Source organism: Callospermophilus lateralis, chromosome 7 (assembly GCF_048772815.1).
Source record: "Callospermophilus lateralis isolate mCalLat2 chromosome 7, mCalLat2.hap1, whole genome shotgun sequence".
Lineage (NCBI taxonomy): Eukaryota > Metazoa > Chordata > Mammalia > Rodentia > Sciuridae > Callospermophilus > Callospermophilus lateralis.
In genome coordinates, this window is record NC_135311.1 from 36910562 (window position 1) to 36934369 (window position 23808).

General features: G+C 41.1%; 1 protein-coding gene across 18 annotated transcripts in view; it reads left to right on the top strand.

Moving 5' to 3' along the window:
• The window catches only part of Pde4dip (phosphodiesterase 4D interacting protein), a 226783-nt gene that overhangs the window by 186959 nt on the left and 16016 nt on the right, over positions 1-23808 (top strand). For all 18 annotated transcript variants that reach the window (XM_076863220.1, XM_076863210.1, XM_076863226.1 and 15 more), the window contains 12 exons: positions 6118-6350; positions 9204-9636; positions 10469-10661; positions 11546-11662; positions 12731-13259; positions 14776-15011; positions 16066-16117; positions 17123-17346; positions 17986-18138; positions 20020-20205; positions 22179-22430; positions 23604-23735. In XM_076863220.1, the coding sequence (XP_076719335.1) occupies positions 6118-6350; positions 9204-9636; positions 10469-10661; positions 11546-11662; positions 12731-13259; positions 14776-15011; positions 16066-16117; positions 17123-17346; positions 17986-18138; positions 20020-20205; positions 22179-22430; positions 23604-23735 (2740 nt within the window). The remainder of the gene's footprint in view (positions 1-6117; positions 6351-9203; positions 9637-10468; positions 10662-11545; positions 11663-12730; positions 13260-14775; positions 15012-16065; positions 16118-17122; positions 17347-17985; positions 18139-20019; positions 20206-22178; positions 22431-23603; positions 23736-23808) is intronic.

Sequence of the window (23808 nt, forward strand, 5' to 3'; positions counted from 1 at the left end):
CCTTCTGGGGTCTGATGGTCTCCCACAGCCTTTGTGCTCCTAAAGTGAGACATCATTGTATATAAACCATTTCCCAGTCAGCTGCTTGTCCTCCCTGAGCATCCCAGCTGCCTCTCCAACCCACATTGTCAGTTTCTCTAATAGACCCCTTTGTTTTTACTACTTCTGTGTTTTTCTTCTGCTTCCTGCCTCTTCCTACCCACCTTTGCCTTTATTTACTGTCTGTAGCTATAGCTTCAGAAGAATTTTTACTTACAAGACAATGGATACTTCCCCTCTTGGGCTTTTGTAACTGAAACACACCACAGAAGACAGGGAAACATCGAAGGGCTTCTTGGGGAGGTGGCAGGGCTTAGGACCTGCATGGGGAGAATGCTGAGAAACTCCAAGAGGATCAGAATGTCTCCATAGCAGGGATCTTTCTCAATGGAGTCTCATATAGAAGAGAACTTGGCAGTGCAACCTGACAGACTACCCAGGTTGTGACTAAGTCAATGACCAGCAGATGGCCCTTCAACAGCAAGCCCCTGTCAAACCTCAACTTGGTATCCAAGGCTGAAACACAGTGCCCACCCACTATCAGAGAAAGCACGTTCTCAAGTCCAAGAGTGAACGTCCTGGACCTCAGAGATTATCACTGATAGTGAGCCCACAACACTTGTTGGAACTCCTAAGAGTCTCCGCCTTGCCCAGTGACATTTAACTGTTGCATCTTCTAGAAGGACGATGCCTGAAACTAAGTTATTGCAGAGAAAGTAGATCCCTGATAGAAATCCTTCTGCAAAAGCAGCCAGGCTTCCCCAGTGATGGCTTCCTGAGGACTATGAGGAAACCTGTAGGGAAAATGAGGATGCCTGGGTCTGTCTATACACCATCTGCATAAGAAAAAGAGGAAAAATTTAATAAACCAGTGAAAGGAGCCCAAGTGAACAGTCCCCAAATCTTACAGGATATGGCACAATATGTCCTCAAGAATTTCCCTTCTACCAAGAGTCCCTTTTTGTTGCTTTAACCATAGCTAACCTTCACTTCTCCCTTGAGTTTTTGCATCAGCTCCACTACTTTTGCTTGAATATCTTTTTCTGAGTCCTTCTCACCAAAGGTTGTGAATTTAACTGTGCAAAGCACTGCCCCTCAGTACAGATGCTTCTGCCTTTCACTCCCTGATTTCACTGAGGATCTTCAGTAAGAGAAAGGAACCTACAGAATGAACAGATATTCACTTTAAGACAACTAGATTGGGATGGCAGCTGGTCATGATGGTTAGTGACTGTGGGATGGGATTAATTTAGAATAAATAAGCAGGAAGCACAGCTGTAAGGAGATTCAGATTCTGATTTTCATGGTATAAATTATTTTTGGTAGTACAAGTCCTATAGGAAAACTGACTTATAAAGTCATTTCTTCCATAGCTTTTTTTTTTTTTTGTAGCCTAACATGGAGAATGTAACCAAACCCTATTTTGATAAGGTCAGTCCAGCTGGGAAATGGACTTTTACATTGGGGCATATTGCAGTGCTTGCAATATTACTTGGCATAGGAGATGCCTAATATAATTTTAAATTGACACACTTCTGGATTAGGGCTTGACTCATGATAGATAAAGTGTATACCTGTTGGATGAAGAGTCTCTTGGGTAAGCACCATTTTCTTTTTTATCACCTTTTCTTAAAAAAACAATCTTCAGTTTGGGGAGGAGAAACCTTCGTATGTGAAGTCATTTTAAGTTTACTTCATTTTTCTGGAGTTTACAGTTGTGATTCTCTTTCTTTCAATTAAATAAAGCTTGCTTTGCCATAACTGTGTTTTGTGTCCAGATTCTCAAAAAAATTATTTGCTTTTTTTCTAGGAAAATGGTTCCTTATTTATTAGGTTGTGTTCTCCTTGTTGGAATATAAGACTTATTCTTGACACCAAAATCCCTTCTTCACTCAAGCATCCATATACTTCCCCTGGTACACATATCCAACTTTGGGTTCCTGGGCAAGAATCACCTTTTAGCCAACGCAAGTTTTTTTTCCTCCTTATTTTTTGACTCATCTACTTAAGCAAGCTTCAGGTCTGGCTATGATGATAATTTCTCCTAGATATCTCCCCCAAAATTCCAATCTCAAATAGATTAAGATCTACAATAAACACCTAGGAAATTTCCATTAAAGAAATAGAGTAATCAGTCATTGCTTTCTTCATTTTAGCTTTGCAATGGAGAAAAGTTGATCAAGAATTGAGATTCAAATGCAAAGGAGAGAAGTCAGTAGACTAAATGTGATGTTTTAGGAACAGCTATTTAAAAAACTAATATTATTTTTATTGTCCAATCATGATTATGTACGTTTATGGGGTACAAAGTGATGTTTTACTATATAAATAAAATGTGAAATAATTACATCAAGCTAATGAATATATCCATCACCTCACCTCACCCTGGTTTCTTATGGTAAGACATTTGAAATTTACTCTTAGTTCTTTGGAATTATACATTATTAGTGACTGTAGTCATCTTGCTGTGTAATAAACTTCAAAACCTATTCCTTAAGTCTATCCAAAACTTTGTACCCTTTAATAAACAACTTCCTGTTGTATCCCCCCTCACTCTGGTATTATCACTCTATTCCTTACTTCTGTTAGTTCAACTTTATTATAGATTCCACGTTTAAGTCCTATAAGTGAGATCAGGAAATATATGTCTTTGTCTGCCATGCTTATTTCTCTTAGCCTGAAGGACTTCAGAATCTTCCGAGTGACAGGATTTCTCCCCTTTTTAAAGGGTGAGTAATATGAGGCTGAGCATCATATTTTCTTTATTTACTTACTTCTCTGTTGAGATGTTGACCTCTTATCATGGCTATTGTAAAATGATGCTGCAATAGACATGGAATGCTGAAATCCTTTTACAATATGATTTCAGTTCCTTTGTAAATAAATATCCAAAAATGGAATTACTGGATCATATGGGTAGTTCTATTTTTAGTTTTTGGAGGAGTCACCATACCATTTTTCACAATGGCTATACTAAAGTTCATTCCTACCAACAATGTACAAGTTCCCCTTTCTTGGCATCTTAATGCTTGATATCTTTTTTTCTTTCCGAAGTTTGTATAAAAACCAATCTAACAGGTGTGAGGAGATATCTCATTGCAGTTTTATTTTGCATTTCCCTAAAGATTAGTGACGCTGTGCATCTGGGGAAAGCTAGTTTTTAATGCACTTATTGCTGCCTGGGAACTGACTTATTGTGAGAGGTGTGAAGCAGTAGGGAAAAACAGAACAACTCTATTTAAGCAAGAGAGAGGTTCCTGCACTAAACCTCTGCAGGGCAAATAGGAACTCAGCACCCAAAAAGTTGAATTGTATGGAAACAATAGCACAAGTGAATTAGGTAATGTTGAAGAAGATATCTATAAGAAAGACATAGCTAAAATAGATTAAATGGATTCATACTTCTGCCACACATAGTGGAAGTCTCAGGGTTTGTTTGAAGGAAGGAGCAGAAATATTTGCTTTTCTTAAATGATTAAAAACTAATGAAAAGGCTAGTTTCTGAGTCACTTTTCATACATTGACATTTAAATTATATTTATATTTAAATTTTAAGTTTAGTCAATGTAAGCCATCTTTGAGATAGAACTATGAAAACCCAAATTAGCATAAGCAAAAATTAGATCTCGAGTCATCATTTTTTTCTTTAACAAAATAGGTTTATTGAAACCAATAGAGTAAGGTATCATACATACAGATGGTACTTGAAAATAGTTAAACTTGTTTGGCATGGTGACACATACCAGAAATCCCACTTACTGGGGAAGCCAAGGCAAGAGGCCTTGCAAGTTTGAGGCCTGCCTTGGCAACTTTGTGACACTCTGTCTCAAAATAAAAAATAAAATAAGAAGGGATGGGGATGTAGCTCAGTGGTAGAGCACCCCTGTACCATACACACACAAAATGGGTAGATTTATAAAGTTGGACATTATTTTTAAGCAAAAGGAATCCTTGGGTTTTAGAAGATAATAAATATTGTACCCATATTCAAGACTAATGGTGATGTTTTAGTTATGTTAATTGGAAAGGGTTTATATTGAAAGATAACACAATTAAATGAAAGGTAGAGCCATAAATTTTGCAAAGTAGTTTTATCCAGTACCATGTCTTTTATTTTGTCACAAATGGTTGGAGGCATATGTGGAGATGACCCCCAAACTGACTAAGCTGATCAGCAGAGTTGTAGGGATAAGTATTGTCAAGAGCCTGACAGATATCAGGCTTACAGAACCCATGTACAATTGGGTACCTAGAGATGGTGTGCTTTGTGTGTGTTTCTATTTCTTTGACACAGGTGCATATCTCCTTACTAAATACCACTTACATAGCATGTTATGAGTTACTTCCACCACAAACCTGTGGCTTAGATTTTATCATGGTTTCTTACGGGAAGTAGCAAAAGTCAATTGCTTTTTGCCAACCCAAGCTGCTTCAATCATTGATCCACGTAAGGTACCCTGGATCTTATTCTGTTAACACATTGGTAACTTAAATGAAGATTTAAAGCATATAACTATTTCAACAAATCATGGGGCTGGGGATGTGGCTCAAGCGGTAGCGCGCTCACCTGGCATGTGTGCGACCCGGGTTCGATCCTCAGCACCACATACAAAACAAAGATGTTGTGTCCGCTGATAACAATAAATAAATAAATAAATATTAAAATTCTCTCTCTCTCTCTTACTCCTCTCTCACTCTCTCTTTAAAAAAAAAAAAAAATCATCCCTACTTGGGTAACCACTACACATTATAGAGATGCACAGCAAATATTTTGATGGTTTTGATAATTAGGAAATGGTTCTGTATAGCTAGAATGAATTTATAAGTGATAAGTACAAATAACAGATTTATAGATATAAAAGAGAGAGAGAGAGAGAGAGAGAGAGAGAGAGAGAGAGAGAAACATGAGCCAGACATAGCTGTGGGAGAGAGGTGGGAAACTCAGAATTAGAATTGACCTGGAGGTAAGTAATTTCAAATGCTGCCACTGAGAGAAAAATAAAAATCAATGTGACATTGAGATATATTGAAATTAATTTAGACAGGCAGGAAATCCTTGTTCTAAAATAATATTTATACACTAAGTAGATTGCCATACTTGTGTTTTGATTTCTACACTTTAAAAAGCATGAAAAACAACTAGAGACGAGTGCAAATGAACAGAAAGAAAGTCTAAAAGTTTACTAATTCCCATTTGAGAAAACACTGTAAAATTTGCTTTAATTGAAACACTGAGGAATAACTTGAAGAGGATTCTTAAGAAAAAGAAAGGTGTTGGGAAATTGTTTCTACCTTGATTTCTTCTTATATGCTTAAATTCAGTAAAGAGAATTTGGCTGACAATATTGGCACAAGTGAAATAACCAAAAAGGAATAGAGGCTTTTGAACAGGGCTTCACCTCAGCTTCTCAGTAGTTTAGGAAATGATTTCCCTGCTGTCAATGAAATAAAGCTTACTCTGTAGCTCCACCATTATTCTAATTTTGTGAGGACTGCTGCTGTTTCCTGAGTACCCTGAGCCCTCCTGCTCATCTCCTGGAATCTAAGTTCCAGGTAGGGCCTTGGGCATTGAGCTCTGCAATTTTGAGCCATGATCTTCTGATGGAAGGATTCCAGTGTTGTGAAGCTTCCTGGCTTGTGAGAAGACTCTGGGGAACTCTGACCTCTCAGAAAAAGGAATCACCGCATCCACAGACACCAGACTTAATTAAAACTTGTGTGTTTATGGGTGTGTGTGTGTGTGTGTGTGTGTGTGTGAAAGAGAGAGAGAGCGCGCGTGCAAGAGAGCGCGCGGGCGCAGAGCGCTTTTTGTGTTTTCCTCACCCTTCTGTGTATTCTCCTTCTCTTCCCCTTTGCAACAATTCTGCTCACTAGATGTGTCCTCCTTGCCCAAAGCACTCTCCAAGACCCTTATGACTGAGAAAATCCTTAGAGTTCATTTTAGTTTTGTCTACTTCTTGTTGTTGCTTCCACTGAAGGATGTTCTTGTGGTCTCATATTTCTTTTGGATCCTCTTTAATGACCTAACATCATTTTATGTATATGACCTAATTTCTTTAAACCATTATTTTGTTTCAGCTTACCAAGGTGGCTTTGGAGAAAAGCTCGGCAACCGTGGAGACCCAGAACGCATCTCTTTCCCCTCCATCCCCAGTAGGAGGGGACAGTAACAGGTGTCTTCAGGAGGAAATGCTCCACCTGAGGGCTGAGATCCACCAGCACTTAGAGGAGAAGAGAAAAGCTGAAGGGGAACTCAAGGAGCTAAAGGCTCAAATTGAGGAAGCGGGATTCTCCTCTGTGTCCCACATCAGGTAGGACATTTTCTCCAGGGAAGGGGAGCCTACAGACCACAAGTCCCTACCACCACAGCCAGGGCCTTGCCTTGCTGCAACCAAGATGTTTGTGTTGCTACATGACTACAGGATCCACATTCCAGGATCCATGCATTGATGTTTCTATGAATTCTTTACAGCAAAGTTAATGGATAATGGTGATCACTTTTGTCATTGATTGGAATGCATAAGGGATCTTCTGCCCCCAAAGTTTAACTGCCTTATGCAGAACCGCAGCCGTTCACAAGATAGGGGTATTTATATAGAAGCCCCTGCTTCTCCAACTCAGTTCCCTGGCAGAAGCAACGAGTACTCGAATCATGGAATAGCAATTTTAATAATTTCTGTGGCTTCATTAACTTGATGAAAATGATAAATATCTGATTCATTGACTAGATTAGCTACTCTGTCTTTAGCAGCTTTTTGTCAAAAGATGCCCAGAGAATATTTTGATATAGGGATAATCCACTTAATCATTCACCCCTGAGGACTCTTGTTTAGAGTACAGCTATAAGATGTACAAATTTTAAATCATGTCCTGTGGTTTCCCTGTATATTACACATCACTTAAACTTCCTTGAATAACATCAACATTTGAAGAGGACCTTGATATCCAGCCCATTGTCCATGTTTATAGTTAAGGAATCTCAGGCCTAGGAAGTTCTAAGTGACTTACTAAAGATTGCATAATGGTCCATAGCCAGACCCCTGGCTCCTGATTTTTAAATCTGCTCCTTTCTTCTGTTATGTGTCTTTTCAAATGATTTTTTAAAACTTTGGTGATCATTCTAAATGTTAGTTCTTTCACACTGAATTATAATAATTCTTTAGTTAAGTTCTACTTAAGTTAAAGCACAAGCTTTGCTTAACTTTTGCATGTGTGAATTTAGTTGAGATGTTACAAACAGAACAATTCTTTTTGATTCTACACACCATGCCTACGTATCCTTGTGGATTATTTTCCTTTTTCCTCAGAGTTACTGTTCTGAAACTGATTTTTTCTCTCCACCAGACCTCAAGAAACACTGATGTTGTAGAAGATAGAATCTAATACTAGCCACTCCTTTCAAGATTTTGTTGAGCATGCTTTCATTACTTTGTACTGTGAAAACATTAGTGTTTACCCCAAAATGTAGTTATAATATTAAATCTTATTTTCTATATTATATGTGTGTCCCCCTCTCTCCCTCTTTCATCCCAATTTTGGTAACATCCTGTCCCTTTTTATCCATTGAAAAACTGTCTCATGGATGCTCTGAATTCTATGTCCTAAAGTATTTTCTTCCCTAAATGACACCAGAGTAATTCTGCTTGAAGGCCCAAGACTTGAGGATTCTGAGAAATCTAGTTGAGGGACATAGCCGACTACTGATCCTTCAGGCCATGAATTACCTTTTTTTTTTTCCTCTTCAAGCTCAGCACTCTCAGTGCTTAAGAATCACCTGTGGAACTTAAGTACAATTCAAATTCATAGGCCTTAGCTTTAGAGCCTTTTAAACAAGGACCTGCTGGAATTTTGATGTTAATATTTCTCAGATCTGCAGCTAGTTGCAACAGCATCGAATGACTCCTCTATTGTGGGTTCTGAGCTAACCACATCCTATAATTTCATTAGTATCTACTAATGTTATAATTCTTATTTTTCATAAAAAGTGTCATAATTTTAATTTTATCTAAAAGGAAACTGAGACTCCAAGTGGTTAAGTGAATTACTTTGTGAAAGCCATGTTTTTTATAGCTTCCATTCAACCCCAGAAAAGGGTTTATTGGGGATAAGGGAAAAGCTAGAATGTCGTGATGAAAATTAGTTTAGTCAATTTTATTTTGTCGACAGTGTGAATGTTTTACATGGCAGGAACCTGTGGAGACCCTGGGATACAGGGCAAACAGTACAGATATGGTTTCTGCTCTCATGAAAGTTATCTCCTATCACATGAGCCAGACATATAGCAAATAATTATATGTTTATGTTTTTTTTAAAAGAGAGAGTCAGAGAGGAGAGAGAGAGAGAGAATTTTTTAATATTTATTTTTTAGTTATCGGCGGATACAACATCTTTGTTTGTACATGGTGCTGAGAATCGAACCCGGGCCGCACGCATGCCAGGCGAGCACGCTACCACTTGAGCCACATCCCCAGCCCATATGTTTATGTTTTATTGTAGCTCTAATTAGTATTGTTTCTTTCTTATGTGTTCCTAGATGCAATTATGGTGGGGTTTTTTTGTTGTTGTTGTTACTGGAGATTGAATTCAGGGGTGCTTACTGAGCCACCTCCCCAGCCCTTTTTTATTTTTTATTAAGGCTGGCTTTGAACTTCCAATCCTCCTGCCTCAGCCCCACAAGTCACTGGGATTAGAGGTGTGAGCCACTGTGCCCAACTCCTAGATCCCAATTTATCATTCAGTGGTTTAAAATGGATGATAAATAATAGAACTGTAGAATCCATAATAACAAATTTGTCATAGGCCATTTCCTTCTAATGTTTTACTGAATAGTGTAGTACCTCTGTGTTTTCCAGAGGTCACTGAGAATTAGAAAACAGGCTATTTGGCCAAGTAAAGAAAAATAGACTGTAGATCTTGATACCGAGATTTTAGTGATGGCGCTGCCATCAAACAGCTGTTGGAAGTATCTGTTGTGGGGCTGTCTCTCACCCTTCCTGACTTTGGATATTCCAATATATAAAATAGAGATGTTGTTGTAGGTTTTTGAGGTTGTTTCATGCCCTGGCATGTCCCTGAGTTTATCATGAACTAAGATGTGGGTGAAAGGGGCTATAAAGAGCTGTGGCCAAGACCAGATCTGTTCTCTGAATGTATATTTTCTGTAGGAATACCATGTTGAGCCTTTGCCTTGAGAATGCAGAGCTGAAAGAGCAGATGGGAGAAGCAATGTCTGATGGATGGGAGATGGAGGAAGACAAGGAGAAAGGCGAGGTGATGGTGGAGACTCTGGTGGCCAAAGGGGATCTGAATGAGAATACCCTTCAGGCTGAGTTCAGAAAGCTCCAGGGAAAACTGAAGAATGCCCACAACATCATCAACCTCCTCAAAGAACACTTGGTACTAAGCAGCAAGGAAGGGAATAATAAACTTACTCCAGAGCTCCTTGCACACTTGACCAGGGAGATTGACAGAATGAACACAAACCTGGTTTGTTCTCCTGGGAAGAACCAATGCCAAGAGGAGGAGTTGACCACAAGGCCCTGCCCCAGACCCCAGAGCCTTGACCTTGGGGCCGCCCTGGCAGTGGATACCCACCAAGTAAGCAAGGGCATGGGTGAAATGAAAAATACTTGGTAAAGAACTGGAGATATCAGTTTTTATCTTAAATTGTCTATCAGGAGGTAATAAAGGAAGGGCAGCTTTGTTCTACAGGGAGGGAGATGGTAATAATAAAAGTACCCATTCAGTTTTAGAAAGGTTTTTACATTATTTCATGAGTATCTCCTAAATTGTTAGTTTTCCAGGTAACATCTCAGCAGTAGCAGTGGGTAATAAGACCTCATCTCTGCCCTTGACATCATACGGTGGGGAAAAATGGCCACAAACCCAGATAATTTTAATAGGATGTAACTGCCATAATAGTGGGATCCATCAGATTTTGAAGCATCCCAAATGGTGTGTAATGACATATCTTTCTTATCAACTGCTATTTTCATCACACTTCATTACAGGTGTCTGTGATCACAAGGGGGGTTGTTGGGATTCTCTTAAGGGAATTAGCTTTGCTGAGGATTCAGTCAATGGAGACTACGGAGGATTCTGAGAGAACCACTGAAATAGGAATGCAAGGAGGGCTGAGTGGAGGTTTCTACCTCTTCCCTTCAATCACTGAGCAAAAATTTTCTGAGAGCTCTCCTATAGACTTGATTGGCACTCTGCTGTGTGCTATAGATACAGAGATTAATAAAACATTTTAGAAACTCTAGGAGCTCTGTCTAAAGCAAGTAACTATTGAATGGTGTGACAAGTACTCTGACAGACACATGAGTATAACCCACAGTGTTAAAAAGGGGAAGTGGCTATCACTGTGTGTGTGGGTAGCGGGGATGGCCTCAGGCTGTCCTGATCCCTGTATTGGTCCCTTTTACAGTTGGATAACCAGTCTCAGGCCCAGGATGCTAGGCCTCAATCAGAATTTAGCCTGCGTGGTTCTACCAAGCACCTGCGCTCTCAGCTGGCTCAGTGCAGACAATGCTATCAAGACCTTCAGGAGAAGCTACTGATCTCAGAAGCCACTGTCTTTGCCCAGGCAAACCAGCTGGAGAAGTACAGAGCCATATTTAGTAAGTATTGGAAGCTCACTATCACAGTGTCTTTGTTCTTCCTAAGAAAAGAGGTTTTGCAGATTTTACTCTTTCCCCCTCCAGTCTCAAAACAAATTCAGTTCTGACCATAGTGCTAGAACTGTGGAAATGGATATTTTACTTCAATTTGAAGATGGCAGAGAAAAAAGGAAGAAAGCAAAGTTTCAAGGTTGCAATGGACGTATAGGGAGAAAACTCATCTAGGTTTGCTAATTTCTGGTATAGTGAGTAAACTGCCTTCCTCTCTCAGTGTAATTGGTTCTCTTTTATTTTCTTTGTACTATAACAGATTCTTTAAAAATGTATAATAATTATTGGTTTAGATCAGCACTGTCTAATATAACTTTTTTTGCAGTGGTAGGAAAGTAGAAAACATATATATCTGTCTCATATGTCTATTGAACATATAAAATATGGCTAATGCAATTTGGAAATTTTAGGTTTTACTTGATTTTAATTAATTTAATATAAAATAACCACCTTATTGGCCAATACAGGTCTAGATGTCTTGGGACTCTACATTAGCTCAGCCCCATTTAAACATTTACTGAACTCCTGTGAATAAATGACTTGCAAGTCTCACTGTAGCTTCCAGAGATAATAGTATTGAATATCCAACTTACAAGTTTCTAGTCCCAACCTAGGTTGTCAGAAGTGAGATTATCAGTGAAAAACAAGCTCATCCTCAAAGAAATCCTGCCTGGAGCAGGTGATTTCTTCTCCTGCCTCCAATCAAAAGAACATATATTCCACACTCTATCTGACCTCCCTGCCCCTAAAGGTCAGGGTGTATGCCCCAGAAGTTCAGGGAACATGTGAGAAATTCAGATACTCTGTAACACTTTCTGTTACTTCCTGAGCAGGTGAATCCCTGGTGAAGCAGGACAGCAAGCAGGTCCAGGTGGATCTCCAGGACCTGGGCTATGAGACTTGTGGTCGAAGTGAAAATGAGGCTGAACGTGAGGAGACCACCAGCCCTGGTAAGATCATAGGGTATAGGACTCACCTGCATGCCCCAGGGTCAGCTGTCACATTTGGTTGCCATTCTAGGACCATTGGAACAGGAATGCAAGGAGGGCTGAGTGGAGGTTTCTATCTCTTCCTTTCAATCACTGAGCAAATATTTTCTGAGAGCACTCCTATAAAGAGAGCTATATGCATTCCTGTTCCAGTGGTCCTAGGCTATTCCCATACCTTATTGATTATTAGGGGTTGGGGAGTTGTGATTGAAAGGGACCCAGGACCAGAAAAGGACAGGAAATGTGGAGAACTCTGCTTCAAAATGAGTCTGAATATGAGTTTCACCTTCTATAATTAACTTTTAGCATACTTCTCTTAAGAAAATAACATTCTATCCATATCACTATTATAGAAAAAAATACCAAGGACTACTTATGAAAGAAGGGAATAGATGAGCTCTTGGGGTTATGTAAGCAATGCATTTTTAAAAAATATTTTGTTTTGCCTTATAAAAGTCATGGGGCCCCTACCTAATTAATACTGTGAAAAGGAGAAAAACACTTTCCATCTCTTTTCCCTTGAGGCAGAGTAGTCTGGCAGTTAAGAGCAGAAATCCTGGGGCAAGCCTAGTTGGTTCAAGTTTCAGTTTATGAATTTCTCTGTGCTTCAGTTTCCTCAACTGCTAAAATAGTTATTTAATAAAACTACTATCATTATTAAATGGCTATTTAATAAAGGCCCAAGTTAATGTCATACTTAAGAGGCAGCAATGTGAATGGGATGTATACATGACATTGGAGGATTTGAATTATGGCTTTGCCATGTGCTAGTCTGAATGATCTAGAGCTAGTTAGTTTATCTCTGAGTCAGTAAAATGGAAGGCGTCCATACCTAACTTGCAGGGCTGTTGGGAGGATATAAAATATAAGGTTTGAATACTGGTACAGAACCAGGTTGAATTGAGTACTGCTTCAATTTTGCTCCACTAATTATTATTCCTATGGCCAAACCTATTCCCTGAAAAGGGAATGACCACAGTAGCATGTCCAGTCTGTATTCAGGAAGATGTCTTTGTCTCTGTCTTTCAGAATGTGAGGAGCACAACAGCCTCAGGGACATGGTACTCATGGAAGTGCTGTGCTCTGAACAAGGGTCCCTGGGCCCAGCCCTCACTCACCCTCCTGGGAAGAAGCCTTCAGAGAGCCGGCTAGGGAAGCAGGAAGAGTCCCAGGCATATGGAAAGTCAGAAAACATCTCTGTTCTACAAAAGGACATTAAAGATCTGAAAGCCCAGCTGCAGAATGCCAACAAGGTCATTCAGAACCTCAAGAGCCGTGTCCGGTCTCTCTCGGTTACAAGTGATTATTCATCTAGTCTGGAAAGACCCCGGAAGCTAAGGGCTGTTGGCACCCTTGAGGGGTCTTCACCCCATAGTGTCACTGATGAGGATGAGGGGTGGCTGTCTGATGGCACTGGGGCTTTCTACCCTCCAGGCCTTCAGGCCAAAAAGGATCTGGAGAGTCTTATCCAGAGAGTATCCCAGCTGGAGGCTCAGCTCCCAAAAACCGGAATAGAAGGGAAGCTGGCCGAGGAGCTGAGATCAGCATCGTGGCCTGGGTAAGGAGGGCACTATTTGATCGATGATGTCTAAGTTTGTGCTTGGAATTGAGTGACCTAGGTAGTTTGAATGAAGAACATATCAACATAGTAAGAAGGCACTTATTATTTAAGTGGTGGTAAGTCTGAGAAGATACTTATTATCGGCTATCATTAGTACATTGTATGGTGGCCCAGTGTCTGGGAGATACCAGGTTCCTGGGATTTTCTATTAGGGATATATTTAAAGTATCTGTCTGTCTGTCTGTCTACTGTAATCTATCTAGTATGAGATAGTAGAAAGCTAGATTCAGACTATCTGGGTTTAACTCCTAGCTTTGTCACTTATTAGTTGTACAATTTGCCTAACTTTTCTGAACCTATTTGCTTACCTATTAAATGAGGATAATAAGAGAGGCCAACTCAAAGGATGGTTAGTAGCTTTCAGTGAATTAATGGAAGTGCTTAAAATAGTGTCTGACATGCATTAAGCTCAGTGCTATTTGCATAATTGTTATTGTTACTGAAACTTCATTTTGAAAAACACTGGATGGACATCCATCTTGGTATCTGTCATACTTATCTATTGCTAAATCATCACTTTACAACATAGTAGCTTTATCATTTCTCATGGTTTTTTGGGTTTACCGGGCTCAGCAGGGCCCCTGGGTGGCTGCCATCAAATGGTAGCTAAGGCTGGAATAATCAGAAAGACTTCACTGGGCTGGACACAATTTCTTTCTCTACGTGTCTAGTGAGTCAGTGCTCCCTGGCTTCTCTTTCTCCACAGGGCTTCTTATTGTCCAGGGCTTTCCTTCTGTCTTTGGCTTCTCATAGTGTGGTGTTCTCAGAGTGCTTTCTTTGTGAAAGCTGAGATCTCAGGCAGGAAGTAAAAGTTGCCAGGCCAGTTAAGAGTTAGTCCCAGAATTGGCACAATGTTACTTCCACTGTATTATCTTGGTTAAAATGGTCATAGAGCCTTCCAAGGTTTAAGAAAGTAGAGAATAACCTCTAAATGCTGAGGAAGAAGTGGCAAAGCCATATTGTACCAGAGCATATGGGACTGGAGGTCGGATAATGGCCATCTTTGTAAATTACAGTCTGCCACAGTATCATAGCATAGAAGAAATAAAAGACATGGAAAGTCTTATGTAACTTAGGATTAAGTGATTTTAAGTGTTTATTGAGTATCTATTGTGAGCCTACATTATACTGGTGCTGTATGAGATGTACCATATGGTATTGACTTTACTTTCACAGAATTTATGATTTAGTTTTGGACATATGGCTAATATATATAAAACAGTTGAAGAACAGTGGCATACTAATTTTTTATGCAGTAGTTTCTCAGAATAGCATTTATTCTTAAATACCTCCTAATGATTATATGAATTTCTCTTGGGGGGAGTTCCTTAGGTATATCCTCTCTGAAATCTCTAAGGAAGCCCCTATAACTTTAATTCGTTTTTTTCCCATTCTCATTCATATTCTCTCTCTCTCTCTCTCTCTCTCTCTCTCTCTCTTCTCTTTCCTGTAGAAAATATGATTCCCTGATTCAGGATCAGGCCCGAGAACTATCCTACCTACGGCAAAAAATACGAGAAGGGAGGGGTATTTGTTATCTTCTCACCCAGCATGCAAAAGATACAGTCAAATCTTTTGAGGATCTCCTAAGGAGCAATGATATTGACTACTACCTGGGTCAGAGCTTCCGGGAGCAACTTGCCCAGGGAAGTCAGCTGACTGAGAGACTTACCAGCAAACTCAGCACCAGTAAGTAGGCCATGGGACTTTGGAATACTCTCAGTCACTCTCACAGTTCAGGCCCAGGTAACCACCACACCTCCACTGCACAATTTTATCCCAGGGTCCAATTTTATTTCATCTCCTGTGGGCCATTACAGGATCATGACTGGCTAGCAAGGAGTACCAAGAGGAACATACAGGGCTGGAGATGCCATGGTTACAACTGCAGAGAATTTATCACATATTGAATGTGACCTTTCAGGCAGGAGGTAGCATCCATCTAATGTTAAAGAGAGAGGGAGATAAAAGGGCCCTGTTACAATGAAGAGTCCTGAATTAAGAACTGAAAGATGCAAGTTCATCCTAGGTGTTGCCATCAACCTGCTTTGAGCAAAGTACTTTTTCTTTTGTCATCTGTTTCTGTTTCTTAATTGATTGCATAGTATGTATGTGTATGTGTATATACACACACACACACACACACACACACACACACACACACGTATTTCAAATATAAATAAAGCCATTTTGGACATAATGAAGGCAGTGGCTATGGTAGTTCAGGGTATATGTTGGTTTTTATAGAACCTGTTACATAGAATTTCCTAGGACTATAGCAGGCTCAGACTTGGGGGACAAACCAGTCCTTCTACTGGTGACAGGTGCAAAGGTGGAACAGGGCTGTCATTTCCTCAGAGACAAGAGTAGGTTCTACATGAGAGCAGTAATGGAACACATAGCTGCGTATTTGGGAGGAAGTTTATGGCAGGACATAAAGGCTGGAGTATTTGAGAGGGCACCTAAGAGGTATCTCGTGATCACGGAGGCGAAAGATATTTTGAAGTTTTGCCATGATTTAAGGCAGACAAAGTCACAATGGTTAGGGAAGGTCTGCCTAGCAAACTCAGTTGAGTCTGCCACCGCACTTCTACAAAGACACAACTGAGGTCCTCAAAATAATTATTCTGGACACACATGTAGAGTAATCACTATTCTGTGTCTGAATAGGCCCCTGAGTTTATGATGTGTGAAATGAGATCTGTTTAATTTCTTACTATTTCTTTCTGAATTTGGTTTGCAGAGGATCATAAAAATGAGAAAGAACAAGCTGAACTTGAGCCACTGGCCCTCAGGTAATTCAGAAAATAATCTTATAAAGGCATCTGAACTAGGGCCCAAGGGGTCAAATGTGCTACAACTTCATAAATTGGGTGGGGGGGCTGAATGTAATCAATTAATTTATTCACTGAACATCTTAACATTATTTTTAACCAAATCCTTTCTTCTCTTTTGATATAATTCCATGGACACATTAATTCTCTAAGCTTCGTAACTTAGAATTAGCATGACTTACAAGTGAACTAAATAGATTTCAGGAGTCTTCTCACCTTTCCCAGGGGCCTTCCCTGCTTCCCCCCCTGTGTATTTAATGACCAGGGTAAGCTTTTTACAAGGTTGGCTTGCCCTAAGTTAGATTGACACCTTGCTTAATGGCCACCCAATTTTCTTGGAGAAGAAGGAGTCATAATACCGTATCTAGTGAAAGAGGCCCAGTGAAAGAGGCTGGACGCCCTGGGAAGCCACGATGCCTCAGGAACCATTTTTTAATGTGTCACTTCTTATAATGCTCTATAAGATATGTGCTAAGGGTAAGTTATAGCCACTAGTTTGAGCTGTCTGTGTTACAACTGTGCCTCAAAATAACTGTGGTGTATTTGGTTTTTTATTTCTAATCTGTCACAGACATTTCAGTCAATAGATGATTCTACCTAACGTAGTCTTAGATGTTGGGACAATATTTTTTCAATGCTTTTAAATGCTCAATTTCAATTTTATACTGGTCTTATTGGAGATAAGAAACAGTCCTTGGGCTGCAGTTGTTCAGAGATCATATCATACCTAGATAACTGTCTCCTCAGGTCCTGAGCATATTATGTGGCCAGTGTGCAGGGTAACTTTTATTCACTCTTCATCTGTCTCCTACCTGCCCTCCAGCCCCACTTAGAAATGAGTTATTTAAATTGTGCTATGCAGAATGGTCCCCCTGGCTTACATGACTTTTTCTCATATGCCTTAGTCAGGACTTGCTGGACTGTGAGAACTTGGTTTCACCTGCTATCTACCTGTCTTCCCACCAGGCTCAGCAGGGAGCTGCAGGAGAAGGAAAAAGTGATTGAAGTCCTGCAGGCCAAGCTGGACGCCCGGTCTCTTTCGCCCCCCAGCAGCCATGCCTTGTCTGACTTCCACCGTTCTCCCAGCAGCACCTCCCTCTTATCTGATGAGCTGGAAGCCTGCTCTGACATGGACATAGCCAGCGAGTATACACACTGTGAAGAGAAGAAAGCTTCACCTTGTCACTCAGGTAGTCTCTACTTTCTGAGAGGTGCCCTTCTGTTTAGACTGAGCAGAGACCTAGGAAACCAGGCCTTATGGCTCTGCCTTGGTGTGTATCAGGCTGAACATGGTTCTGGGACCAAGTGCCAAGCACAGGCTCCCATGGGCTAGGGACTTTGCTCTGCTCCTGACTCTTCAATTTACTATGTCACCCTATTACCCATCAGCATATATTGCTGTTGGACTCAAGGCAACCTGTAGTGCACAGAATGAGAAGATGGTGGGAAGATTTTTCTTCTTCACTGAATCTGATAGACATCTTTCTTTAAGATTGAACATCTTGTCTCTCTTGTAGTGATCTTGCTGCAGTTCCTGAGCAGTATCTCCTGAGTATCTGTGGGTGTCCACAGTTGCTACCAGTCTTCCCTGATATTTTTAGAGGTATAGATTTCATCATTTCAGGGCTCTGAGCCCCACTATAACCCCTGAAGTGGATGCCTCACTAAAGGAACTATTTGCAAGCAAGAAAATGAACACTGCAAAAGTGCCTGTGCTTGGAGCTTTTTCTGACAACGAGACCCCAGCCCTGGTACCCTATAGTTAAATATAAGGCCAGGATTCCAGTTCTCTGTAGAACATCATTTTCTTTCATTCATGGGTTTTATAGATTCCATCCATCATTCAAGTCTTTCTGCTGTATTGTCTTCTAAACCATCAGTAACCAGTGCTTCACAGGGGGTTAAGGCCGAGTCCAGCAGCAACCCCATCAGCTTGCCAACTCCCCTGAATGCCCCCAAGGAGGCCAACCAGGCCCATCCAGGTATGCAGTAGCTTCATCTCCTCTTCCTCAGCTGCCCATTGGACTTTCCTTCAGGGACAAAGGTGTGAACATAGAAATCATTGTGCATCACATCCTAGACAAAATCAAGACACCACTTTCTTGCACTAATTGTGTCTGATTTAAAAAAAAAAAATAGAACATAAGTAATCCATGACAAGATTTGATCAGCATACCAATTTTGACCAATAGTTAGCTAATAATTTTAAATAAACATTTTTATTTCTTTCTTTTGTTTAGCCTGGGGAACAAAGAGGCAAAATTTTCTTACAGGATTACAATCAAAGAACGGAAAGAAATTCCCATTTACTGATCCTGTATACATGTTACCCATGTATTCTTCACAGTGGCCCTGTGTAATGGGTGGCATGGCTTACTTTGTGACTAAATTCTGTTTATTTTATACTATCATTCCTGGATTTGTGAATGTATTACTAGGCCTTGATTTGTACGTGGGGTATATATCCTGGGGGCAACTAGATGGGTACATTTCACTTCTATGTCTCAGCACAGTTGTCAGAGGCTACATTGTTTACTCACAGCTCTACACAAGGGTTGGCAGGGAAAGGGCCAGCCTTGTCTTTACCTCCTGCCCCCCACACCTGGATGGCTGCCTTCAGTGTAGTCTGACATGGTTAGGGATTCTCCCAGGAAGCACAGTGCTTTCTTTTGCCACCCTCCTCTCTTCTGAGAAAGAAAGGTGTCCCTAACCTGAGACTGGGCACAGAGTTTCTGAGCCAGAGTATATACCAGCTAGACCAGGAGATCATGGGGGAAAACTTTTTACCCAGAACTATAGATATCTGCTTAAATGCTCAGTTCACAGAGCAGAAAGCCAGGGGTTTTAAAAATCAGAAGACTTTTTCCATAAGAGGCCTGAGCTGTGCTACTTGGCAGTTTGGGTGTCTTTGCAGTATTGCTTTGTCATGATGTCAGCCTCATGGGGCAGTGAATGAGTTTTAGAATGTAACCATTGTCTTGTCTTCTACATTAGACATTCTCTACAGGGCAGTCTCAATTTCTGGTCCTTCCATTGGATACCTGCCCTCTACCTATTTTTAGTAAAGAAGAAACAGAGGCAAACATTGGAACTTCCCAGGGTTCACAAAAACCAGGCTATCAATGGGCAGCATAAAGATCACCTGGAGATTTCTCAAAGTGAAAATTTCCAAACCCTGCTCATGATTTCCAAACCCTGTTCATGATTTTGTAGCTCTGCATTAAGGACTGAAGAATCTGCATGTATTATGAGTTTGTCCTAAGTAGTTCTAGTGCCCAGACAAGTTTGTAAGCCACTGAATAAAGGCTTCTGTTTTTCCTCTGGTGAAAGCAGATGCTGATTTGGGTTTCTGACATTCGTTTCCATCAAAATCTTGAACTCCATGTACTAGTAATGCCAATTTCCTGACAGCCCTATCAACTCCTGCCTTCCTCAAATGGACCCTGATGCTTTCAGAAGAGGAAGTGTAGGTGTAGGAAGAATCACTCCCAGAGTCAAGGACTGATACATGCTGGGAATAACACCCAGTGGCCCTTGAGGTCTTTGGGGCACAGCCATTTTGACATGGGTGACAGTCAGTAATGGCCCCTTGCCTTCTGTAGCCAATTGATTTCAAGATGAGCAAAAAACATATATATGAGACAGCCCTGGCAGGGGAGAAGGAGGAGAGGTCAGCCAGGTCAACCTCTCTGGAGCAAAGGTCACTCTTGGCCGGCTCAGCCTGCACCTCATTAAGTGTAAGCCACTCTACCAGTTGGTATCTGGTCAGGGAATTATTTCACCTTCTCAATCTTTTACCCATGCTTTTCTCTCACTTCTCTCTAATGATATTGTCTCCTTTCTCCCTAACTTTCTGTTTCTAGGCTTTCATTTTAACTCCATACCCAAGCCGGTTAGCCTCCCCCAGGCTCCATTGCCCTCAGCTCCATCCAGTTTCCTGCCCTTCAGCCCCCTTGGTCCTCCCTTCCTTGGCTGCTGTGAGACACCAGTGGTGTCCTTGGCTGAGGCTCAACAGGAGCTGCAGATGCTGCAGAAGCAGTTGGGAGAAAGTGAGCACAACTGCTGCCCTTGTGTGCTTGCGAGTGGCAGTCTCACATTGTGTTGCTCTGCATGGCTTTGGCTTGATAGTGAAGTTGGAAAACAAACAGTGGCACATGCTATAAATGGAAGAGGGAGGGAAGGCTCTGCTTGCTTATTTTGAAATGCATTTGCTTTTGTCTTTCTGGTGTGTGTGTCTCATCAGTTATAGGATATGTTCAGGAAGCTCTAGACCTAGTGCTCACACACTTTTGACAGATTGGGTACCACCACGTGTGCAGAATCCGGACAACTGGGAGAAGTATTTACTGGTAGGGAATGGGAGAAAGATTTTGTTTTGTCCTCTTAGGATTAACATGACAATAAAAAAGGTGGCCACATATATGGATGGACTCCTTTGTGGGGCTCTTATATTCTGCTGTGAAATGATTTTAATCAAGTTTAGTTCTTGACATTATGAGCTCAAGGAAAAAGGGTGGTGGTAGAAGGATTCAGAAGCAGAAGTAACAGAGGCCCTTTTTCTGTTCCAGGGCAGCTGGAATCATAAACACAGGTCATGATGTCTGATTGTGAATTCTGTCCTCTGACTCCCAAAGATAGTTCATCTTATATAGTCACATAATTTATAGGCTGTGTACAGTCATCTTTTAGAAAACAGTTTGATATATTTATGGGCTGGATGCCTCATCATAAATTTTATTTATTTATTTATTTATTTATTTATTTATTTATTTATTTATTTGTGTGTGTGTGTGTGTGTGTGTGTGTGTGTGTGTGTGTGTGTGTTTCCTAAACCCAAATCATACTTTGGGTTTAGGAAAAAAGAGGGGGGAGAAAACCCTTCATATAATGAATTTACTCACTAATAGTGCTTTAAAGAACAACTAGGAAAAATTGGGGTAAAACTGGAAAGTGATAATTGCATTAACCCCTCTTAGAAGTTTGGATTGATTGAAGAAAATGATGAACTCACTCCTGTTTGTTTAGGGGGAGATGCATGTCTGTTCTGCTGCCCATGTTGATAATCCTTGGAAGAAAGCAGTCTTCTGAATTTTCTAAATTATGGCCCTGCCCATGTTTTCTCCCCTCTTTCCCATGTCAAACTTTTTCTTTTATTTCTTTTTTTAAACACAGAAGCAAAGATGAAACTCAAAGGGTCTTACCTTCAGAAGCTCCCTTATTATGGCCAGAAATAGGTGATATAGGCAGAATTTTATAGTTTTTAAAGTCATCCAACTTCTTACCTCTGCTTCAAGGGCTCAAGTGGAAGCCCTGTGGTTTCATAGGACATATGGAGACATCAGTCCATGCAATACAAGGTCAGGCCTCCCTCCTTGGAATGGGTTCAGTGGTCTTTGGGCAGGTCTGGTGACACCTTTCAGTTCCTTGAATCATGTTGGAGGGGATCCAAGTCACAACTTGCCTTACATAGGGTTTTCTCCGGCTCACAATAGGGTTCATTAGTCTAGAGGAATTGAGTTGCCTTGTCTTGCTGGATTTTGTGTCCTCTTTCTCCTCTGAAAATCCAAAGGAGGAATAGAAAGATTTACTGGTTAGCAGGGACAGCAAATATTCATAGGCAAATATTCCTGTTCTCAGGGATATTCAGTCCTACATCCCATCATGCTCTGACCCCTAACTTTGGGAGTAAGTCCTATTTCTGGAACTTCTCAGGAAACTTCCTAGACTCTGTCATGAAGAATTATAGTAGGAGCCACGAATAAGGTCACTGGACTTTTCCTTGTATACAAAGGTGATTCAGGTTACTTTATCCATCCTTTTCTATTGGTGTCTCATGCTAAGAAATACAGAGGGTGCAAGTTATCCCCTCTAGGTCTTTATGCTATTGGTGTTTCACAGTGGATGTGACCTCTGAAGACCCACATGGCCCCTGGTAATCTCCATTCTTAGTAATCACAGAATTCCTTGCTGATCCTTCCCTTCCGTTACCCTGTTGGTTTCTCACTCATGTTTCTTTCTGCAGGTGCCAGCAGTGTTCCTCCAGCTTCCACAGCCACGTTGCCAGGCAGCCATTCAGAAACCAGCTCTTCCCACTACCTCAACCCTGCCCAGTCCCACTCTCCAGTGAGGGGTGCCATGGAATTGGGCAGAATCCTGGATCCTGGATACCTGGGTAGCAATGGCCAGTGGGATGTTTTGAGACCTCAGAAAGGGAGTGTCTCTGGGGACATCTCTTCAGGTTCTTCAGTGTATCAGCTTAACTCCAAACCCACAGGTAAACACAAAGCTGAGAGTCTTGACCTTTGAAAGGAATAGCATTTGGTTTCTCCTCTCCTACTTGGGCAGGGCTTCTTCACTCCTCCCCAACCCCTGGCTCCCAGAGTAGGAATATGATCAAAGAGCAGTCTCAGTACCACATCCTTTCTAAGTACACCCTTTCTTTCTCCCTGCAGAGGGTTTTGGTGCTCTGCAGGGCTACTGAAAACTCAGTGACCCATCCCCTGTGCTCTCACACATGTTGTTCTCCTTCATTGAACCTGACCTCTTTGCAGCCCACTCTTTTAGACCCTTCTAGATGGCCAGGCAGATGTTCACAGGGATTTTCTTCTGTCAGTCATGAATTTTATGAAATCCCCACCCACACATATGTATTATACACAAAAACCAGTCACATCAAGTGGAGGGGTATAACTAAGCAGGTGGATACAGGAACACAGCTCAGTTCCAACAGTAAGATGTTATAATTCTCAAAAAAAGATTGAGCCCCAAACAAAATGGTATAGTTGATACGGTCTATTCTTAGCATCTCTTCCACTTTTCTTTTCTGCATCCTTTTTCTTTCCTTGGGGTTGCTCCTTTCTCCTCTCTAATCCATCTTCAGATCCCTCAATCTATGCAGGCTATCCTACTTTTCCCACCATATTAAAAGTGATTTGAGGGAAGGCTTAGTTTGGGTCATTAACCACATGGGATAAATTGAAGGTCATGTGCTTTTAATTTAGGCCTTCTCTCTAAGGATTGGAAGACTATGCTAAAAATTGTTCAGTCATAATATCAGTAAGAAGAAAGGCATTAGAAGAAAGTCAGAGTTAGGACTTTCTATCATCCTCAAAGCCACACCAGGCGGTGGCCAGGCCTTTCCCGATGGTAGGCAAGCTCTAACCAGAGTTGTCAGTTATTTTTCTAAATCATGTGGAACTTTACCAGGCCTCTGTGTGAGAGAGAGAGCCCGTGGGGTTTCCTTAGCAAAGGACCATTCTGCGCTTGAAAGCCCATTTACTCTTTAAATAAAGTTACCTGTGTCCCCTCAGTGCCCATGTGAGAGAAGGAAGTTGGCAGAAGGATGGTGATTTTTAGGGTCATGCTGAGGCTGATCCATCTCCCATTCTTCCTAGTAACCAGGACTCTCATTTCCTACTTCTCTCCATGTCCTGGTGGTATGATGCAGGGGCTGACCTACTGGAAGAGCATCTTGGTGAAATCCGGAACCTGCGCCAGCGGCTGGAAGAGTCCATCTGCATCAATGACCGCCTTCGGGAGCAGCTGGAACACCGGCTCAGTTCCACTGCCCGTGACAGTGGTAGGGAAGGCCCAGCTCTTCCTGTTTCTGGATGTATTTAGGGAACTTTTGAAGAAAAGGCCCTTTGGCAGAG